This window comes from Carassius gibelio, chromosome B19 (assembly GCF_023724105.1).
Source record: "Carassius gibelio isolate Cgi1373 ecotype wild population from Czech Republic chromosome B19, carGib1.2-hapl.c, whole genome shotgun sequence".
Lineage (NCBI taxonomy): Eukaryota > Metazoa > Chordata > Actinopteri > Cypriniformes > Cyprinidae > Carassius > Carassius gibelio.
The window spans coordinates 9260000-9282005 of NC_068414.1; the positions used below are offsets into that span (position 1 = coordinate 9260000).

At 39.3% G+C, this 22006-nt stretch overlaps 1 protein-coding gene across 1 annotated transcript; it reads right to left on the minus strand.

The window, feature by feature from the left end:
- Positions 1-619: 619 nt before the first annotated feature.
- Positions 620-21062, minus strand: LOC127979210 (G1/S-specific cyclin-E2-like). The gene is made up of 11 exons (XM_052584528.1): positions 20924-21062; positions 20373-20449; positions 20017-20062; positions 19214-19314; positions 17555-17690; positions 6966-7112; positions 4684-4779; positions 3561-3695; positions 3354-3465; positions 2047-2204; positions 620-1864 (listed from the first exon to the last, which is right to left on the minus strand). Exons 2-11 carry the CDS (start codon positions 20384-20386, stop codon positions 1775-1777), a joined length of 1035 nt encoding a protein of 344 aa, XP_052440488.1. The 5' UTR covers positions 20387-20449; positions 20924-21062; the 3' UTR covers positions 620-1774.
- Between the last annotated feature and the right edge of the window lie 944 nt (positions 21063-22006).

Genomic DNA, 22006 nt, shown 5'->3' on the forward strand with positions numbered 1-22006 from the left:
GTGCTCCGATTACTTCACTAAACTAGTTCCTCTTGACGTCTACACCAACCAGGTGCTGGAAATCTGCAGAACCTTATGAACAAATAAAGCAAATGCTTTTATTTCTAATTTTGTCCTGTTAGTGTCATGTAGAGATCATGTGACACTGTCAGGACTGACATGCGCTGAATGTTTCTGCAGGTCCTAAATAGAATGATCAAGTGCTGCTCGCTGTTGAACTGTCACTCTCAAGTAACAAACCGCTTCATGAGTCTGGACTCGGAGGTTTGCACTGTGTCACTCATGATGTTATTGTGTGCACTCTGCAGGTGGCTGTTCTCTGCCAGTGTCTGAGAGAAGTCGACTACATGACTGCATTCAAAGCTCTACAAGAGCAAAACGTGAACTTGCAATGCATGCATGCTTTACAAAGTTGGAAACAATCTCTTACTGTTTTTTTTCTCTATTCAATCAGTCATGACTCTATGGGTTTGTTCTATGATTACATCTGGGATGTGATGATCCTGGAACATCTGGCGTATCCGTTTTAAAGAAGACCCAGTCTCAGACCATCACGAGTGTTCTACTTGTATTCATAAAAAGACTCAAATGAGCCTTTATTCAGCACATTGAGTGTCTCAAGACATTTATTCAAGATACTGCAGAAATGCAGTCTTAACAATATTTACCAATATTTAATTTCAGTGCAGTTTCAAAGCAAGATGTGTACAGAAGTTGCTTAATTTTCAGATGAAACTATTTGCCATCACACATGAAACTTAATCAGTTCAGTACATAGATGTGAAGCTAATGATGGTTAATCTTTTTGAACACAGATCAAGGCCATTGGATAGACAGAGTTAAACTCCAGTAATCCAGAGGAAGTCCTGAAGCTTGCAGCACAAAAAAGGCAGAAGAAATTCCTACAGGCCTTGGCTAAACTCTACTTTTAATTTCATTCCAAGGGAGTGTTTTTTTTTTTACTGTTTTTTTTTTTTTTTAACTTGTCAAATAAATATGGATATGCTAATTTGTTTTGTCCTATTTTTAAAATATACAAATGTATACAGACTCACACACATTGACACACATCTAATTTTCACAATTATGTGTCAATAAAGAACAATCAAATGCACAATTTAATGCTTTTGGTAAAGTTGAAATGAGAAAATGTAAACATATTACATTCTATATACAAATTAACCCTATGCTGTATAATGAACATTGGACTGGCAGGAAATTTGATATTTTCATTAATCAAATTTTAGGAAGTCATCATTTAAAAACATTTTACATCCGTGACATTACCCATAGGATACCGAAGAGTGTTTTTGAAGCCAAAAGTGGGCGGAGGCGGCTGTCGCCATCTTGGCAGTGTGTTACCGATCGTCACTCTGGGTTAATCGAAAATGGGCAAAAAGGTATATACAAATTAACCCTATGCTGTATAATGAACATTGGACTGGCAGGAAATTTGATATTTTCATTAATTAAATTTTAGGAAGTCATCATTTAGACTCCAGAGAAAAACATAAAAATAAAATAGAAAATGTACAAAATTCCTACACAAATTCTGAGGCCTGCTCTTGTTTATTTGCACTATATTTTTAAGTATAAGAACCATAATAATCACAGGGAATGTTTATTCAGAATATAAAACAGTGTTGTTTCTTGAAGTCTATTTTGCTACTTAAATAGCAGTGCACATATTATGTTGAATGACCTGAGCTCGAGATGAAGTCTAGAGCTAGAGTGACAGTAAAAATCACAGTTCACTGATCCTGCTGAATGAACACTAGTGTTGGCTGGGTTTCTCAGCGCTGCTGGGTGGTGTTGGTGGGAATAAGGGCTCCAGGCTTTTTGACTGCTTCTCCTGAGCCTCTTTCTGTAAATGAGAACATGACATCAATTTAAAAAAAAACGGTTAAATGCACCTGACTGAAACAATGCCACCGCAGAACAAAATGAACAACATGCTCATAAATGTTCCTCATTCCACCTCTAAACTTCTGCAACCGCCAATAGCGCAGATCTCTATGATTAATATGAGTTAAGCTCTAGACTCACCAGCATGCAGAGGTAGTCCACGTGTGTCTCAATGTTGTGTCTGTCCTCAGAAGGCACTTGGCCAAATTCTCTCAGCTGTGCGCTCTCATAACACATCATGGTCTCCACGAAAGGAGCCATCCAGTTCACACAGGTCTCAATGGCCTCCCACTTCAGTCCTGTGTGGAGGACAAACAGATTAGTCTGATCTACACATGCTCCAAATACTCTTTATGCTTTGCTCAGTAATATAAACTACACAAAAACAATGCAAATGTTGATGCAGTTATCTTTAAAAATGTATGTTTGCCATAAGAATGCATGTGCCCTTTATGTGTACAACAAAACGTCAAGTATTGCTTTGTTATGTTACCAGACCTTATTTTACTCATGAACTGAAAATCCCTGTAATAAAAAATGCACAGGAAAATCCTGGAGGAAAGAGTAAACTGCATTATGCGGTTCTTTCACTGTTGTATTTAATGTTTAATTGCTGGTTTCATTGCTTTTTTGCTGCTTTTTTGCTGATTGTGATTGCTTCTGTTGTTCACATTTGTAAGTTGCTTTGAATAAAAGCATCTGCTAAATGACTAAATGTAATGTGTCAGGAAGAAGAACTAGCATTTACACCAGGGTTCCTCAATTATTTTTAGCCGAGGGCTGAACTCTGCTAGCAATACCAAGCAAAGAGCCACTGACCTATATACAGGTGCATCTCAATGAATTAGAATGACGTGGAAAAGTTCTCAAATTGTGAAAATCGTGTATTAAATAAATTCAATCTACACAGACTGTAGTAGACAGTAGTTAAAGTCTTTGGTTCTTTTAATTGTGATTATTTTGGCACACATTTAACAAAAGCCCACCAAATCACTATGGAGTGAATTCTCCAGCCCAGATCTCTTCTCTCCACTTTCCCTTATTGCAGATACATTTATTTGATTTGTCAGTATTAATATTTTTATGCTTAGATTTTTTTGGGGGGGATCAAACTGTCACATCGGGTGTCCCAACCAGACACGATGGGATAAAAAGTATATTTTCTATATATTTTTTGTCCTAATCACCTGAGGCAGCGAAACAATTAGCGATATCAACATAGTTTTTTTTATTTTTAGTCACGTCACGGCCGGAACAACATACAAAATAGGACTTGTATATGTGCTTTATTCAATATTAAATGTGTCTAATGTGAGTTTTAATATTATTTTGTCAAGCCACAATGTGGGCACATGCATATTAAACTGCTTCAAACTGGTTTAGATGATCAAAAACAGCTTTAGAAACATGAAGATTTTATATACCAGTAGAACTTGTTAAAATCTTACCCGATACTTTTTGGACGACATCAAATGACATAAAGTGGCTAAAAGCCGCCGCTGCTAAGACTCCATATTTAAAGTCCAAAGAGTTGATATCAAGGATGCACAAATCTAAGAGCTAAAACAAACACAAAAAGCATATTAGAATTTTCACAGTAGTTGTCTAGATTTTATAATTTAATAGTTTAAACGGTGTGGGGAAAGCGTGTGTACCTGTGTGATCTGAATGTAGGTTTCCTGAGAAAACTGAGGCTCTAATAGATTGGTGACTTCATACAGCGATGCGATCTGAATGTAGAGCTTCATCCACGAGAGCACAGTCTCTGGACAAAGATTCCAGTTTAACGCCTGTTGAGTACATAAAGACATGTTTAAACAACACACACATCCACAACTAAAAGTTCAATATTTTCTCATTCTTTTTATTTTTTATTTTTATTAGATGCTTTTTATGTTCCCGGTTTTCAGCTTTTCTGTATTGAGTAAAAGTAGGGGACATTCATACGAGTAAATAAATGTTCAAAAGATGAGTCAATTTTAAAATTGTATGAAATGTCAATGAGATTTGCAAAAAATGTATAATCAAAATTACAGATGCATTAAATATAAAATGTAACAAAGAAATGAAAAAATATTTGAAACCACATAATCACATGCTAAATTGTAAATATTATTTTCAACATGTTGTTTTTTATATCTATTTATTCATGTTTTGACATTTTTTATGACTTATGACTGTAATTTTAGCATCCTCTCTCTCGCTCTCTCTCTCTCTCTTCAGGGGTCTCCACTGCAGAACCGGAAATTATTTCTCTGTCTGCACCATAGACTGTATAAAAACATTTTACATCCGTGACATTACCCATAGGATACCGAAGAGCGTTTTTGAAGCCAAAAGTGGGCGGAGGCGGCTGTCGCCATCTTGGCAGTGTGTTACCGATCGTCACTCTGGGTTAATCGAAAATGGGCAAAAAGGTGGGAGCTGGTTGCTGAAACCACGCCCACCTAGCAATCCACCTGTCACTCAAATGGCCACGCCCTTAATTATGCAGAACTTTAAGGCTTAATATAATTTTAAACGGATGGATTAAAAAAATTCACCCCCCTCACAATTGTCATGGAGAGCAAATTTAGATATAAAGAGCAAAATATTTTTTTGCACCAGGATGTAAACATGTTATTTGCTGCAGTAAAGTTGAGCATTTTAACAAGGGGAGTCTATGGGATTGACTCCTTTTTGTAGCAAGCTACTAGCGGCCAGTAAATGAATTACAGTTTAAGTCACTTCTGTATGGGCTTCACGAGAGAGAGCGGGAGGTTACAGCTTGGTCTGCACCTTCAACATGATCAGCTCCATCTGCAGGATCTCCTCCTCCAGACATGCTCCGTCAGACACAAAAGCCAACTCAGTGATTTTTGGAGGATATACTTCCTATAAGAACAAGGAACATGCAGTGATTCATTTTGTATGTAGACAGTGGCTCCAGTGCAGATTAAAAACATAAGACCTAATTTATTTTTGACACACTATGCAAAATTAGCCATTAATGCAGGCGCAAATTTTTTTTCAGTTTAACGCGTTAAAAATAATTAACTCCATTAACGCTGGGGCAGGGCTAGGGTTGGCCACCCCACTTACAACTGCTGCTTCTGTCACTTTTTCTCTTGACAAGAAGTGCATTTATTTACAGTCTCAGGATGACTGAGAATAGGAGACATTTTAGACAAGTCAGGTGCGAGTCATAGCGTGAATACTGTCCACATGCTCTTCAATTGCACACACAAAGGCGCCGGTGCACCCAGTAGCCTATATCATTTCATATCAAAGCAGGAAATAAACTACGTGCATGCATTGTCATGGTCATTTAAATTATGAAGTTACAAAAAATGCAAATAAAGCTGCATTAAAACTGTGCATGCATGTAATATATTTTATAGAAGTCACATTTAAGAACGTGTCCTGGAGAGGCCCAGCACTGTCTCCCTCATCTAACACATTGGATTTAACTCAACTCATAGCTCATTAATATATATATATATATATATGTGTATTTTAGAATTTAATGTTAAAATACAAAATTTATTATAATGGGTTTATTTGAAGATTGTTTGATGTAGTACTGTAATTAAAGTTATGTTTTAAAGTCTTATACATGTTCAAATAGATTATACTATCTATCTATCTATCTATCTATCTATCTATCTATCTATCTATCTATCTATCTATCTATCTATCTATCTATCTATCTATCTATCTATCTATCTATCTATCTATCTATCTATCTATCTATATATGTATAAGCTCCACTTCAGTTGACACAAGCCAAAATATATATTTTTACAAAATTTCAAAAGGAAAGTGCATTCAATCATTCTTTCAAATAATAAAAATGAAAATTGTATTTTAAAGAAATCATCTAAAAAAAAAGGCAGATCAGGCCTTTGGTTCCATAGCAACCAAATGCACACCATCTGATAACACTAGGTTTATGGCTCACAGGAATGTGTTTAAGTAACTCTACTCTTTCTTTGAATGAACACACATTATACTTTATTGTCTTTTGTGTATTGTATATGTTTTATGCATGCTTATGATAGATCACTAGTTAATATAACCTCATCTATATGATGTTTGGTATCAATGAGTTAGTGTTGATTTTATTATTTTCTCTTAAATGCTTAAGCTTTAATGCTTTTTCCTGTGCCAACTGTATGTGTGTGTGTGTGTGTGTGTGTGTGTGTGTGTGTGTATGTTAGACTAGTTTAAGTGTTTATGAGAGCGGAAAAACTGTAGGTGCTGTTGTGGCTTTTTGATAGTCTTACTTGTATTACACATGTGGTTGTTCATTGTTTGCTACATGCTACAAGTAGTATTGTACAGTAAGAAAGTTATTTTCCTAAACCAGACCAGACAGACAGTTGACACTGAAAGGTCAAGTAAAAACTTAAAGCAGATCAAAATATTTATAATTAATCATAACTGTTTATGACAGATTATACATATTTCTCCATTGAGCTTATTAGCTAGACAGTACACAAAATATTAACTTATTGAGTGTAAATTGTAATTTGAATTCAAATTATTAAATGAATGCCACCTTACTAGGACAATAAAGCCCTTCCTACACCTATCCTAACCCTACCAGATAATTTATTTTCAACTTTTTAATTATATTCTTCATTTTCATTTAAAATGAATGTTTTTTTGATATAATATGACACTTGAAAAAGGGAGAAAAAGTTTGCCAAAAGGCAGATTCGCATCAAAATGAGTATGTCAAACGTTTTGCCATCTGCACCAACAAGGCAGGCTATTTGCACTTATTGAAAATAGACACTCCAATATAAAAATCACATCCTTTGTTAATACTGAATTCAGCTGCCATACAGTTACAGGTGTTGTGAACTTTGAACATAGCTCACCTAATTAGACTGCTATGATACAATAAAATGTGTTAGTTTTTTTCTTTAGTGTTCAATGTGAAGCTGTTTTTGCACTGATGTCAGACTCCTTATGTGTTACAAATAATTTTATGTTGACCAGATGTAATATAATTTCAAGTTTAATGTGATGTTCATCGTTTATATCAAGCATACAGTTTTTAAACACTTTTATACCTCTATTTTGGAGGAGATGAACAGAGCCGTGATTCCTATGAGCTGCAGTTGATCCTTCTGCAGGTCACTTTGGGACAACATGTACCTGTCAAAGAAGTCCTGAGCCAGATAGAAGGTCTGTCTGTGAAGTACGTACGATTCACACACCTAAAGAGAGAGAGAAAAGACAAAGAACTTAAATGTATTTTTCCACAAACAGTTACTGACTAGTCATATAGTGAATCATCTAGTGATGCTTGTAGTTTTATTTTTTGTTATGCTTTAACAAGGGCTTAGTCTAGAGAAAATGTCTGGGAGAGTGATTCTCTGACAGGTTTAAAAAATGCTATATTTTTATAAGTTTTAATAAAAAACTCTTATTAAAAGAGAAAGGTGGGGTTGAACTCATTGCTATAGATTAGATATCTTTTTATGAACACGCTTTTTCTTCCCATAGTTATGGAGTTTTTATCGTTACAGTTGGTTAGTAGGGAAGCGTAGCAGGAACACAGTTGGAAAGAAAAAATATATAAGTATTTTAAAAGCACATTTAAGACATTAATAACTTAATCATGAATATGCATCAAAGTACATCGACCTGATCATCTTAAATATGGCTGTTAGAATAATTAAACCGGGGATGTTTGTGTCTAGGAAGTGTGACGAGCCTTCCCGGAGGAATCAGTGTCGCCCTGGCAACCAACGGAAAACACCTGCACGTCCTCATCACCGGCTGATCGGTCACAGCTGCTCCCCATCCAGGCTGCACCCTCTTAAGCAGCACACGCGGCACTTAGAAGACATTCTCAAACCGAATGCAACACTGGTCTAATCCCTCTCTCATTTTTCGCAGAAAGCAGCGAGTGACCGACAGCCCACCCACTTTGGAGCACGTCAGGACACCCACTGATTGGCACCAAAGAGCACGGAGAGCACACGGGAAGCACCAGCCACCAGAAAGAGGATCAGCTCACTTCACCAGGCACCTCACACTTATAAATAAATGCATCCTCGAGTGATTCTTCACCCCATGACAAGTGGTGGAGAATGCGGGCAGAACAGTGAAGAATCACAGACAAGATCACCGCTCCAATTCCTAATTTTTTTCCCTCTTTCCCTGTTTGTGTCACCAGCACCACGGAAGGCGGCGTGCGCGTCCCCGCAATGGAGGACGTCTTACAATGCATCGGGCACAAGCAACCCGCCTGTTACGATGTGGAGGCCTTCCTTCAAGTCTTGGAGAACACCGCCCACCGGGCTTCGACAAGCTGCTTGCCGCTGGCCGGCCCTGCTCGTCTCCGACAGTGGGAGAGAAGGTGAGGCCCCCTCCCAATCTACTAATCTTTTCTATGATGTGTACCAACATGTGTGGACATACAGTGGAATGAAATGTCGTGCCTCACAGGACCACGGTGCTAAATAAATGCATACATACAACAATGAAGTAAATCAGTATAAACCTATACACAACTAACCTACTGACAGACTCTGACTATAAATATACTACATATACTATACTATACTATACTATAGTTATACAAAGATTAATATACTATAGTTTTACACAGATTAAAGTGCAAAAGAACTATAAAGACCCCTAGGTATCATTTTACAATAAGACCTCATTATTTTTTAATCATTGACATTCACAATGAGCAATAGCTACATTTGCTACAGAAGTTATTCATCTTTGTTAAATAAAATACAAGTCTTGGTTCATGTTAGCTACTTAAATAATAAAGTTGCAACTTTAGATTTTAACAACGTGTTATTAAATATTGGAATACCTAAGATTAAGAAGAATTTTTCATTGGCAGTTTAGGTTAACTAATGAATTAGCTAATATTAATGTCACGACCGGTGATACAAGGATTCACGGAGAGAGAACCAATTGCGAGTATGTCTTTATTAAGGGATAATCCAAAGAGAATAAACAGTCCAGGCATGAGTCGAAACCAAAACATCAATCCAAACATAAACTAAACATGAACACAAGGCAAGAGCACGAACTGACGGACATGTATTAAACAAGGACTCCGTGACACATAATAAGACAGACCATGTAAAATACACATTGAGAGACAAACGCTAATGGGAATTAGACAGAGTGTAATGATTGGTAACTAGTGACAGCTGGGTGCAATAATTAAGCAGAGAACGTGAGGAATGTGATTCATAAAGTTACAGACATCGTGGGGAAGGAGGACATCTAGTGGATTTCCAAGGAACACAACCCAGACACTGTGACAATACCCCCCCCTACGGAGCAGCTACCAGACGCTCCACGACAGACACAAAACAGAGACCAGGAGGGAGGCGGACAGGTGGAGGCTCAGGGGGAGGGACGGAGGGCCAGAAAAGAAAAATGGGGAACAGACACCAGAAGTGTAAACACAAAACAGGAAGACCAGGAGGGAGGTGGACCGGAGGAGGTTCAGGGGGAGGGACGGAGGGCCAGGCTAACAGAGGGGAACAGACAGAAAACAAAACAGAAAACAAAAACAAAACATAAGTCCATGAAGGACATCACGTGGCGCCCACCAGGGCGGAGCAGAAAACCCCCACACCCCTATGGTCAAGGCGGAATCGCTCCAGGGCGGAGCAGAAGACTGCCACAACCGTGTGGTCAGGGCAGAAGCCCCCCAGGGCGGAGCAGAAGACCGCCACAACCGTGTGGTCAGGGCAGAAGCCCCCCAGGGCGGAGCAGAAGACCGCCACCTCCGTGTGGTAAGGACGAATGCCCCCCAGGGCGAAACAGAAGACCACCACAACTGTGTGATCAGGACGAGAGCCCCCCAGGGCTGAGCAGCCATCCGTGCGGCCAGACCAATGGGACAACAAAACTCTGGTAATCCCATGGTGTTTCTACTGGACTCCAGAAGATCGGTGCTGGCCTGACTCTGCTTGCGAAGATCATTGGTGACTGGCATTTGTTCATGAAGATCATTGGTGACTTGCACTTGTTTCTGAAGATCCCCGGTGACTTGACTCAGTCCTTGAAGATCACCGGCGACTTGACTCAGTCCTTGAAAATCACCAGTGACTTGACTCTGTCCTTGAAGATCACCAGTGACTTGACCTGACTCTGAAAGGTCAACGGTGACTAGCCTTGTCTCTGGAAAGTCCATGGTACCTAGCCCTGACTCTGGAAGGTCATGAGTGACTAGCCCTGACTCTGGAGGGTCAGCCGTGACTAGCCCTGACTCTGGAAGGTCATCGGTGACTAGCCCTGACTCTGGAGGGTCATCGGTGACTGGCCCTGACTCTGGAGGGTCATCGGTGACTTGCCCTGACTCTGGAGGGTCATCGGTGACTAGCCCTGACTCTGGAGGGTCCACGAACACCTGACTCGACTCTGGAGGGTCAATAGGAACCTGACTCGATTCTGAAGAGTTCACTGGAACCTGACTCGACTCTGGAGAGTCCACTGGAACCTTACTCGACTCTGGGGGGTCAAATGGAACCTGACTCGGCTCTGGAGGGTCAACTGGAACATGACTCGACTCTGGAGAGTTCACTGGAACCTGACTCGACTCTGGAGGGTCAACTGTTACCTGACTCGACTCTGGAGGGTCAACTGGAACCTGACTAGACTCTGGAAGATCAACTGGAACCTGACTCGACTCCGGAGGGTCAGCTGTGACTGTCATCCTGTGCAGCGGCGCTGGGCAAGCAGCCATCTTGGGCCATGACTCTGGACAGGCGGCCATCTTGTGCTGTGGTGCTGGGCTGGCGACCATCTTGTGCTGTGGTGCTGGAACGGTGGCCATCTTGGACCGTGGCTCTGGACCGGTGGCCAACTTGAGCATTGGCGATGGGTTAGCGGCCATCTTGTGCTGTGGCACTGGGCTGGCAGCCATCTTGTGCTGTGGTGCTGGGCTGGCGGCCATCTTGTGCTGTGGCGCTGGATTGGCGGCCATCTTGGGCCATGACTCTGGACGAGCGGCCATCTTGGGCCGTGGCTCTGGACCAGTGGCCATCTTGGGCATTGGCGCTGGGTTAGCAGCCATCTTGTGCTGTGGTGCTGGCCAGGCGACCATCTGGTGCTGTGCTGCTGGCTCAGCAGCCGTGACTTGAACAGTCTTGGGAATCTCTAGGATCTCTGACAGCATGGAGAAATAATCCAAGAACATGTTAGCGGCAATCTTAGGCGTTGGCGCTGAGCTTGCGGCCATCTTGCACCGTGGCGCTGGACTGGTGATCACCCTATGTTGTGGTGCTGTGTTGGCGTCCATCCTGCCTCGCGGTGCTGGACTAGCGGCCATCATGGGCAGTGGCGCCACCATGGCGGACGTGCGCTTCCTCTCTCCTCTCCATCCACCATGGTGAGACGGTGGCTCTAATCCATCCCACACGAGCCCCGGGACGAAGGGAGGCCATGGTTGAGAGCGGTGCTGAGTCTCCTCTTGACCACTCCCTCCTCGGCGACCTCCCCTGGTCCCCGGGAAAACCACCAGGCGAGTTCCCTCAAATCCATTCCTCTCCTGCTCTGTGTCTGGGGAGGAGACATAAGCTGACAAACCACTGGCTCTTGCAGTGACGGAGTCCTTCTGTCACGACCGGTGATACAAGGATTCACGGAGAGAGAACCAATTGCGAGTATGTCTTTATTAAGGGATAATCCAAAGAGAATAAACAGTACAGGCATGAGTCGAAACCAAAACATCAATCCAAACATAAACTAAACATGAACACAAGGCAAGACCACGAACTGACGGACATGAATTAAACAAGGACTCCGTGACACATAATAAGACAGACCGGGTTAAATACACAGGAGAGACAAACGCTAATGGGAATTAGACAGAGTGTAATGATTGGTAACTAGTGACAGCTGGGTGCAATAATTAAGCAGAGAACGTGAGGAATGTGATTCATAAAGTGACAGACACCGCGTGGAAGGAGGACATCTAGTGGATTCCCAGGGAACACAACCCAGACACTGTGACAATTAACTACTGAAGCCCTCATGTAAAGTGTGAATTAACTATAAAGAATCAAAACACTTTCAAACAATATCTAGGGCAAGTTGTAGTCCAGATTAAAATGAAAAAAAAAAAGTTTGACATTAAATACCCTATTAAGTCTAAAAATTTAAGTATTTGGCACTGTGATGAACATCATAGCCAATACACAAATCTGAATGGCTATTTAAAATGATTCAAATATGTTTTAGAAAGTAGTGCAGCGGCTTTATTTATGGGGCTACCAGGGTAAAGGCTTCCTGATAATGTTCGGGGTTCAGACACACTCTCTCTGTTTAAATCTAGATTAAAAACACATCTCTTTCGCCAAGCATTCAAATAAGGTATCTCTTAAAATGTGACTGCAGATGTATCTGATCAATTGTGCATTCTCATTCATTAACTTGGGTTAAACTAATTAATTTTACTTTATTGGAACAGCAGCTATGCTAATGATGTCGTTATTTGTTATGCTAATGATGTCTATATTTGTTTCTATGTTTTACTAGGATATACACAAGCTCCAGTGTGTATCCAGAACACCTGATAAGAGATGATGTTGACCTCTCAGAGGACCCCAGATGATGCTAACCCTGAATCAACAAACAGAACTAACAAATATTGCTACAAGTGTGACTGCATCATATAATAATTGCTGTTAATAATGTTCATCGTCTGGCTGACTACGTCTTGTATACATTTTTCTGAAAAATGCTGTCATACGCACAAAAACTGACAGTCACCACTTATAAGCTACTACTAAATATTGTAAAGTTAAATATTTTCTGTAAAGTTGCTTTGTAACGATTTGTATTGTAAAAGGCCCTATACAAATAAACTTGAATTGAATTGAATTAAATTAAAGGCTGCATTTTCTGTAGTTTAGCGCATTATTTTAATTCTTAAAATCCATTCCAAATTTTTAATAATTTGTAATATCTAAGTAAGAAGTGCCCACAATAACAATATCATGCATATTCACTACCGTGATATATTGCATTACCGAATACCGGCTCATATCTAATGAGCATTTAAACACACATATTACTGCGTCTTTTGTGGGATTATGTACACACAGCATTGTGTTTGAAAAGTTTCTAGTGTGCATAGATGAGAATTGCACAAACATAGGTGGGGTCCTTCATGATACTGTTTGCTTTGCTGTAGCATTGTGTAAGGAAAATGTCCAGGATGGAGGGGAGCGGGGCATCGATGATCTTTGCAGCTGTGTTCACTGTCCGCTAGAGGGTCTTGCAGTCTTCTGCATTACAGCTCCCATACAAGACAGTGATTCAGCTGGTCAGTACACTCTCCTAGATTCCTCTGTAGAATGTGGAGGGAGACTTGCTATTTTACTTTCGGAGAAAGTGTAGGTACTGTTGTGCCATCTTGGAGAGTAATATGGTGTTGGTGGTCCAGGTGAGATCCTCTGTGATGTGCACCACCAAGAATTTAGTGCTGCTGACTCTTTCCACAGTCGAGCAGTCGATGGTCAATGGGGGGTGGTTTCTTCTAAAGTCCATCACAACTTTGTCTTCTCCACATTGAGGGACAGGTTGTTAGTTACACAACATTCAGCCAGCTGTGCCACTTCATTTCTGTAGTGTGTTTTATCACTGTTGCTGATGCGACCTACCACAGTTATGTCATCTCAAACTTGAAGATGTGGTTGGAGCTGAACTTGGAAGTGCAGTTGTGGGTCAGCAGCAGGAAGAGCAGTGGGCTGAGCACACAGCCTTGTGGGGCACCTGTGCTCAATGTGGTAGTGCTCGAGGTGTTGTGGCCAACACGGACTGTAATTGAGTATTTTATGTATATAGAGTTCACAGTACACTAAAAACAGGTGCGCTGCGCATCCATTGAGGATGAAATGAGAAATATCACAGATCGCTAGACAGAGAGTGGAACTCTGAAGCGCTCAGTAAGAGATTGTTTGCGAGTGAAAATATGTGCACATATTTACATTTTTACATTTACATTTATTCATTTATTCATATATCTGAGCTAAACTTATACTTAGCCTCCAACTCACACACTGGCGAGTAAAATCTGAGAATTATTAGCCATTGCCTAATATTAGACATAATTTAGTCGCCAGAATGAAGATTTAGTCGCATAAATGAGTGATTAACTCACAATGTAGAGAGTTGAGGTGTGTCATTCTGCATTTCAAACTGTGAATAAAAGTGGTTGAGCACATCCGGGAGAGATGTGTCATTATCACAGATCTTGTGGAAGGGGCTTGTAGTCACTGATGGACTAAATGGCTTGCCACAGGCTAAGTGTGTCTCTGCTGTCTGTGACTGCTGATTTTTTTGAGCATATGAACATTTGCATTTTTGATGCCACAGGACAGACTGGCTCTTGCTGTTTTAAGGGCTGCTTTATCTCCTGATCTGAATCCTTCATCTCTAGTCTTTAGCAACCCACAAACCTCTGCTGTCACCCACGGCTTTTGGTTTGCACATGTGGTGATGGTCTTGGTGACTGTCATATCATCAACGCACTTTCTGATACAAGCAGTCACAGTTTCAGTGTACTCCTGCACGTCTATGTGGTGGTTGTTGTAGGTGGCTCCCTCCCACATGTTCCAGTCTGTGCACTGAAAGCAGTCCTGTAATGCTGAGGTAGCATCCTCTGACTAAACTGTGATGAGTATTTGAACCAGTTTGGTGAGTTTCAGAAGTGTTCTGTATGCTGGAATTAGCATAACAGAGATGTGATCTGAGTACCCTGGGTGGGGGCGGGGTACAGCCTTGTATGCATTCGTTTCTGTTGTGTAAGCAATGTCCAATGTGTTTTTACCCCTTGTTGCAAAATTCACATGTTGGTAGACCTTTGGCAAAACTGTCTTTAAGTTTGTGTAGTTGAAGTCTATTATGAAATAGCCGTCTGGGTTTTTTGTTTGTTGTTCACTTATGGCACTGTACAGCTCACGAAGCGCTTCCTTCACATTAGCACACAGGGGGATGTAGACTGCGACAATAACAATGGCCGTGAATCCCTGCGGCAGATAGAGCAGTCGACACTTCAATCAATCAATCCATCACCTTTATTTATATAGTGCTTTAAACAAAATACATTGCGCCAAAGCACTGAACAACATTCATTTGGAAAACAGTGTCTCAATAATGCAAAATGATAGTTAAAGGCAGTTCATCATTGAATTCAGTTATATCATCTCTGTTCAGTTGAAATAGTGTCTGTTTTAATTTGCAATCAAGTCAATGATATCGCTGTAGATGAAGTGACCCCAACTAAGCAAGCCAGAGGCGACAGCGGCAAGGAACCGAAACTCCATCGGTGACAGAATGGAGAAAAAAACCTTGGGAGAAACCAGGCTCAGTTGGGGGCCAGTTCTCCTCTGATCAGACGAAACCAGTAGTTCAATTCCAGGCTGCAGCAAAGTCAGATTGTGCAGAAGAATCATCTGTTTCCTGTGGTCTTGTCCTGGTGCTCCTCTGAGACAAGGTCTTTGCAGGGGATCTGTATCTGGGGCTCTAGTTGTCCTGGTCTCCGCTGTCTTTCAGGGCAGTAGAGGTCCTTTCTAGGTGCTGATCCAGACATGAACTCCACCAGCGATGAACAGTGTTGTGTCACTGTACACTGGGTACACTGGGTACAAAGATGGGTACACTGTAGTCATAAAGGCATGGATATGGTCAGCAACAATACTCCGGTTGGCTGTGGCATTTAAACAATGCTCAATTAGTACTAAGGGGCCCAAAGTGTGCCAAAAAAACACCAGCACCAGCAGCCTAAACCATTGAGACAAGGCAGGACAAATTTTAACCCTATCATCTGAATGTTGCAGCAGAAATTGAGACTCATCAGACCAGGCAACGTTTTGCCAATCTTTCATTGTCCAATTTTGGTGAGCCTCAGTTTCCTGTTCTTAGCTGAGAGGAGGAGCTCCCGGTGTGGTCTTCTGCTGCTGTAGCTTATCTTCAGGGTTCGACATGTTGTGCATTCAGAGATGGTATTCTGCATACATATTCTGCATTTGAGTTACTGTTGCCTTTCTAACCAGTCTGCCCATTCTCCTCTGACATCAACAAGGTATTTTCATCCACACAACTGGCGCTCACTGGATATTTTCTCTTTTTCAGACCATTCTCTGTAAACCCTAGAGATGGTTGTGCATGAAAATCCCAGTAGATCAGCAGTTTTTGAAACATTCAGACCAGCCTGTCTGACAAAAGCAACCATTCCACGTCCAAAGTCACTTAAATCCTCTTTCTTCCCAATTGTGATGCTGTATGAACTTCAGCAAGTCGTCTTCTTCACATCTAGACGTCTCAATGCATTGAGCTGCTGCTGTGTGATTGGCTGATTAGCAATTTGTGCTACCAAACAATTAAAGAGGTTTACCTGATAAAGTGGCTGTTTATTTTTATTTTATCTGTTTAGTTTCATTGCATTATTTGAAAGGCTTCATTCAAATTATTCAGTTGTTTAGTGATGACATAAGAAGACTTGAGACTTATTACACTTGAGAATACTACCTCAGCACTGTTTATTCATAATAATCATTTAAGTTAAACGCTTTCAAACTTACAGTGTAAACTACAGTCTCCATGCTCACAGCATCCCAAACACAAATAATTTGCATATATTTTTTTATATTTATATTTTCATTGTCTGGCTATCTCGGACTTCGGTATGGACCGAAATATATTGGAAATATATCACAGGGTCAGTTATAATTTTTTGAAGCATCGAAAATACAAAAATAGCAAAAACTATGACTTTATTCACCATTGTCTTCTCTTCCGGGTCTGTTGTGAGCACGTTCACTGCAGTTCAATGACATCCGGTTCACAAACGAATCACTTGATGTAACTGGATCTTCTTGAACCAGTTCACCAAATAGAACTGAATCGTGTGAAACAGTTCGCGTCCACAAATGACTTAAGTTGTTAACTTTTTTAATGTGGCTCCCTCTGAGTTAAAACAAACCAATATCCCGGAGTAATTCATTTACTCAAACAGTACACCATCGTTTTAAGATTATAACTTTTTCGCTAGTATTCTTTCACATTGTGAGTTTATATTAGCACCTTTTGTTGTTTTCTCGTGGTAACTGATAAAGCGTTTGGACACGGAAGCAGTGACACGTGACGTCAGACTTAACAAGTGAATAAGTAAGAAATAGTTCTGGTGAGAAAAGAAAGTTGAAAATAGATAAAATAGGACCTACATTATAATAGATGACCTTAATTACAGCAGCTAACATCAAAAATAGATACAGTGTATTTGTTGTGCTCATATTGTATTGTAAAACACCTCTGCTATTGAGGTGTACTGTATAAGGTTAGGGACAGGTTTGGAGGTATGGGTAGATTTTAGGGTGGGTCAAGGTGTAATTATACATGTAATTACAGAAATTAATGAAAGTTGTTATAACATGCAGTTTTTTTTTATATAAGTACAATGTAAAAATGTACACAATAAGTACATTGTATCAAATTATTAACATAAATGTAAGTAGATAAAAGTTAAGGCCACCTAATATATAAAGCGGGACTAAAGAAAGATATTCTCACTGTATATAACTAACCCTCACATTGACAATGTTGTTATGGCAGTATACAATGAGACATTATAAAGGCAATCTAGTGTGAAGAGCAGACTGTGTGACAGTACCTCCATGAGCCAATCGAGCAGCATGGCTCTCATTTTGGGTCGCAGCGATGGGTGTCTGTCTAAACTGCTCTTGCTGTGTTTGTACTTTATCTCTTTAATCAGCATTTTCCTCCAAACGTCCTCTGAGCTGCCCCAACTTCCCCAAAACAGAACAGAACACAAATACAGACTTCAGACACTGTATCAGTAAAAAAAAGATACAGAAAAACATATGACTGTAATCATCCTGAAATTCAGTTGCACAGAAACTAAGGGGATTATTGCCGGTTAACGTTAACAATGCTAGTAGATTGATCATTTTATGCACAGAAGCTATCGGCATCAGTGTGTTGTGGCGGCTCCAGAAGTAACTTACACATGGGAATGGTGTAACATACGCCCTTCATCGCAAATATTATTTTTAACAGGTTGCTTTTAGACATAATGCTATAAGCTGATTTTTGAAATACTGTGATGATTTGTTTAGCACAAACAATCTTTTTTCTCCAAAATAAATTACTTAAGGACATCTTCAGCTGAGCCATATGCCATTTGGAATTATAAACATAACAAATATGTAGTTTGCAGACCACAACAAAAAAAAACCATGAAGCCGTTTGACTGACATGTCAAATCAACCACAACCACAGTTTGTTTCATCCATCATAACGTTTTGATGATGGTGTGAAAAGAGTGGAAATGAGGTGTGGAAATGCAATAACCGACTGTAAAATTCTGGGACATACTTTAAAAATTCTGTGCCGCAAACTAAACATACTTTTGAAAATCCAGCATTTAGTTGTTCCTGATCAGCGCTTATTGTCACAGTTTAAACACTATGGCTTTCTTTTTTTGTGTGGGGGTTTGGCGCCACGGCATCTTTGTTTCCAGACAGAACTTTAAAGAACGCAACACACACGTCTCACTGAAATCCTGAAGAATTCAACCAATCCGATGACGACTTCGACACTCCTGAAGTGTTTCCACTTTTGGATCCCATATGCATCAGACGTTTAGCAAAAGGTCAGTGGGCGTGAAGTCTAAGGCTGAGACTATTAAAAATATGACTAAATTAGGGTGTTTAGGTTGTCCTTTCGTCTTCCTTTTGTATGTTCTACTAATTTTGTAAAGAATTTTATGAGGCAATTCTCTATTATATTAATGTAGTCATTTAACAGATGCTTTTATCCAAAGCTACTTATAAATGAGGACAGTGGAAGCAAAGTTTTTTTTCTATAACACAGATAGAATAGGAACAGAATAAAGCAAGCTAGTGTTAGAGGCCTTTTTTGCTTTTTGTATAATAAAATAATAGAGAAGCTAGTGTTAGTTTTTTTTTTTTATAGTGTGAGTCAAAAAGAGTCAAGTTTTTTATAGAATTAGAATAGAGTGCTAGAGTTAAAGGGTCATATCAAGATGGAAGCGCTGTGTTTTTAGCCTATTGTATTAATCTCAAATACTTAAACCTCCTTGTGTGTCACTCACTACTAGAGGTGGCACAAAACTTTGTATAATGCTCAGCAATTTTTAGTAGCACATGCCACAGTCCACTGAAAATCAGATGTTCCTTTGAGCATCTCTGTGCGTAAGATGCCATGCAATGCTACTTCTGCCTCTATGCCAGTTTGCAGTTGTTAATTGATGAATTTTGCACAAAGTGGTCACACTACAGGAACACACCTGAGTGTTGGGAGTGGAGATGGCTGTGCATCTGGAGCTTGATCAGACGAGTCAGACACAACTTCATTCACGCTGCTCAGATCAATCTGCCTCCTTACATTCTGAACAGACAATACATTTACATAAATAAGATGAAACCATGTACTACAGATTACACAAACACACAATGAATACATAACGTCACTGATCTTACCTACAGACTACCTACAATGTCTCAACAAAGACGTAACTGTAATTTGCATTTAAATAAGTCTGAATGTCATTGCATTAGATACAAAAGTTGTGCCTGAAAAATAAGCACTTGTAAAGCAAAATGTTAGTCAAATCTGAAATTATAAAATAGAAAAAATTAAGAGTGTAACTGTAGGTTGCTATGATGATCTACATCTGTGAGAACATATGTAATGTAATGTAATATATCCACTAAATATCGACTAAACACCAGGCTCAGAAAAGTTCAATTATTTATGAGAAAGGTTCCTGTTGCATTTTGTCTGCAGATGACACTTGCTTATTGTTTTGTAAATAATGCAAAGGTATTCTGACATTTTTAACTGTGACTTACATTTTAAAATACTTTTTGATGACACTGTATATGCATTTTATTTATATGAAATACCTGAGAGTGGTTAAACTTTTTTATTGATGTTCTCCTCTTGTTGCAATGCAAACATAATAATAATAATAATAATAATAATAATAATAATAATATTCAGACATTACAACTATCTGACGTACATGCACAAACAGTACCTCATAAACACAGACCAAATACCAAATAAACAAACATATAATGTATTTACCTCTTTCTTTAATCTTGCTATCTCATGTGTGTTTCCATCCACAGATCTAGCTTGCCAGCATCCAATTAAAGACACAGGAATAGATAAATTGGTCAGGTTGAACTAACAAATGTTTCCACATGCACGATAAAACCTGAAATTACAAGCATTTACGGAAAGTAACCAATGGTCATAATAGCTTAATTAACATACACAATAAAATTGCAATGAAAATGTCAAAATTTTAACATGAATGGTTTGTGTCAGGGCTATGCTTACGCCTTGATCTCAGTATAAAAACAGTAAAAGTCAATGGGAGACTGCTATGACAGCAAACACAACTGTAATTATTACTACAGTAATAAGATTGTTCTTACCTTCCTCTGGCCATTATCTTCGTATGCAAGTAAGATGCAAGTTCTTGTGTAGCTTGTCTTCTTCAGAACTAGATGACCTATCATGGAAATATTATTATGCTGCATGATCAATCAGTTTCCGGGAAAACAATACAGCGACAACAAAAACAACTTGCATTACGCCCAGGTCTAAAGTCAAATATATTCACTTTACTAAAGTCAAATATTGTCACTTTACTAATAATCATAAACATTTAATCGCAGTTGGATGTGTTTTATCTATAAATACGGCTGCGCGATCAATTACTCTCTGGCTACATGGGACGCGCGAATTTAGTAAACATTCCATGCATTATAAATGCATGACACACAAGTTTATAATTCTGAATGGCAAAGTCATGTTCATATTTTATGTCCAGTTATTTCCTCATTCGATAATTCTTACTGCAATTATACAAATAAAAAATAAGTACTAAAGTCAGTGTATTCGACAGCTGCTCCACAACCACAAATTGCATGCATTATTTTAATAAAAATATTGAGTGTGTTAAAAATGATACTGCACTTCTTACCGGATCAAGAAGATTTTCTAAGTCTCGCGCCGGCGCACGCGCTCCTGTGTGTGATCCTCGCGCACTTTTGTGTTCACTTTCCTGCTTGACTAAATTTGTTATTTTAGGCGGTAACTTAATTGCATATTCATAGCTATAATAAAAAAATGTAGACTTTAGATTTCCGCCCAAACCGCTGTTTTTTTTATCACTAGGACTGAGAAAATAGGGATCTGTTTTTTTATTGGATGTACTTTGAACTGAACATTTTTTTTTTTAAGTTTCTTTCATATTAGGATTTCCTCTATGAAAAGACCAATGGGTGGGACTCTTGTGCTGCCACGTGCGCCTCGTGAGAATGTAAACACAAGTGTGTGGAGTTAATGTATGCTCAACAGGCAATACTTTAGTATTATTTTCTAAGAAGTAATATTTTTATTAGAGCTGTCAAATGATTAATCGCATCCAAAACAAGTTTTTGTTTACATAATATATTTCCGTGTACCGTATATATTTATTATAAATACACACAGACATACAGTTTATATCTTGAGAATATTTACATGTATGTATATATCATATATAAATATATTTGATATATTGACATAACATATTTTTTTCTTAAAGTGCCCCATTATGGGTTATGAAAGGTTCATAGGTTTTGGTAGTCCAGATTAAAAAGATGACATGCATTAAAGGCAATTTTCTTATAATATGCATTTTCTGTTTAACTTATTCACTCAACAACTCCCAAGCAATTTGCTCAAAGATTCATTTTTCATAGCACCTCCTTTGCATGACACTAATCCACTGTGATTGGTCTCATTTTCATATTTATCATACCTGTAATGCCTGATAAAACAATGTTTGTGGGTGCAGTGCTGCTTTGTATGAATTTGCATTTTCATTCAGACAAAAGTGAAAATAACAACAGGTGGACAGGCAATATGCTAATGTTTCAGGTTGACATCAACATGAAATGTCTTGGGATTCATTTTAAAAATGACTCATTTCATTGATTCAGTCAACTCTTTCTTTTGAAAGACAAAAACGTGATGCTGTGTGACAAGAAAATATTGTAAAACCCATTACAAATGAGGCATT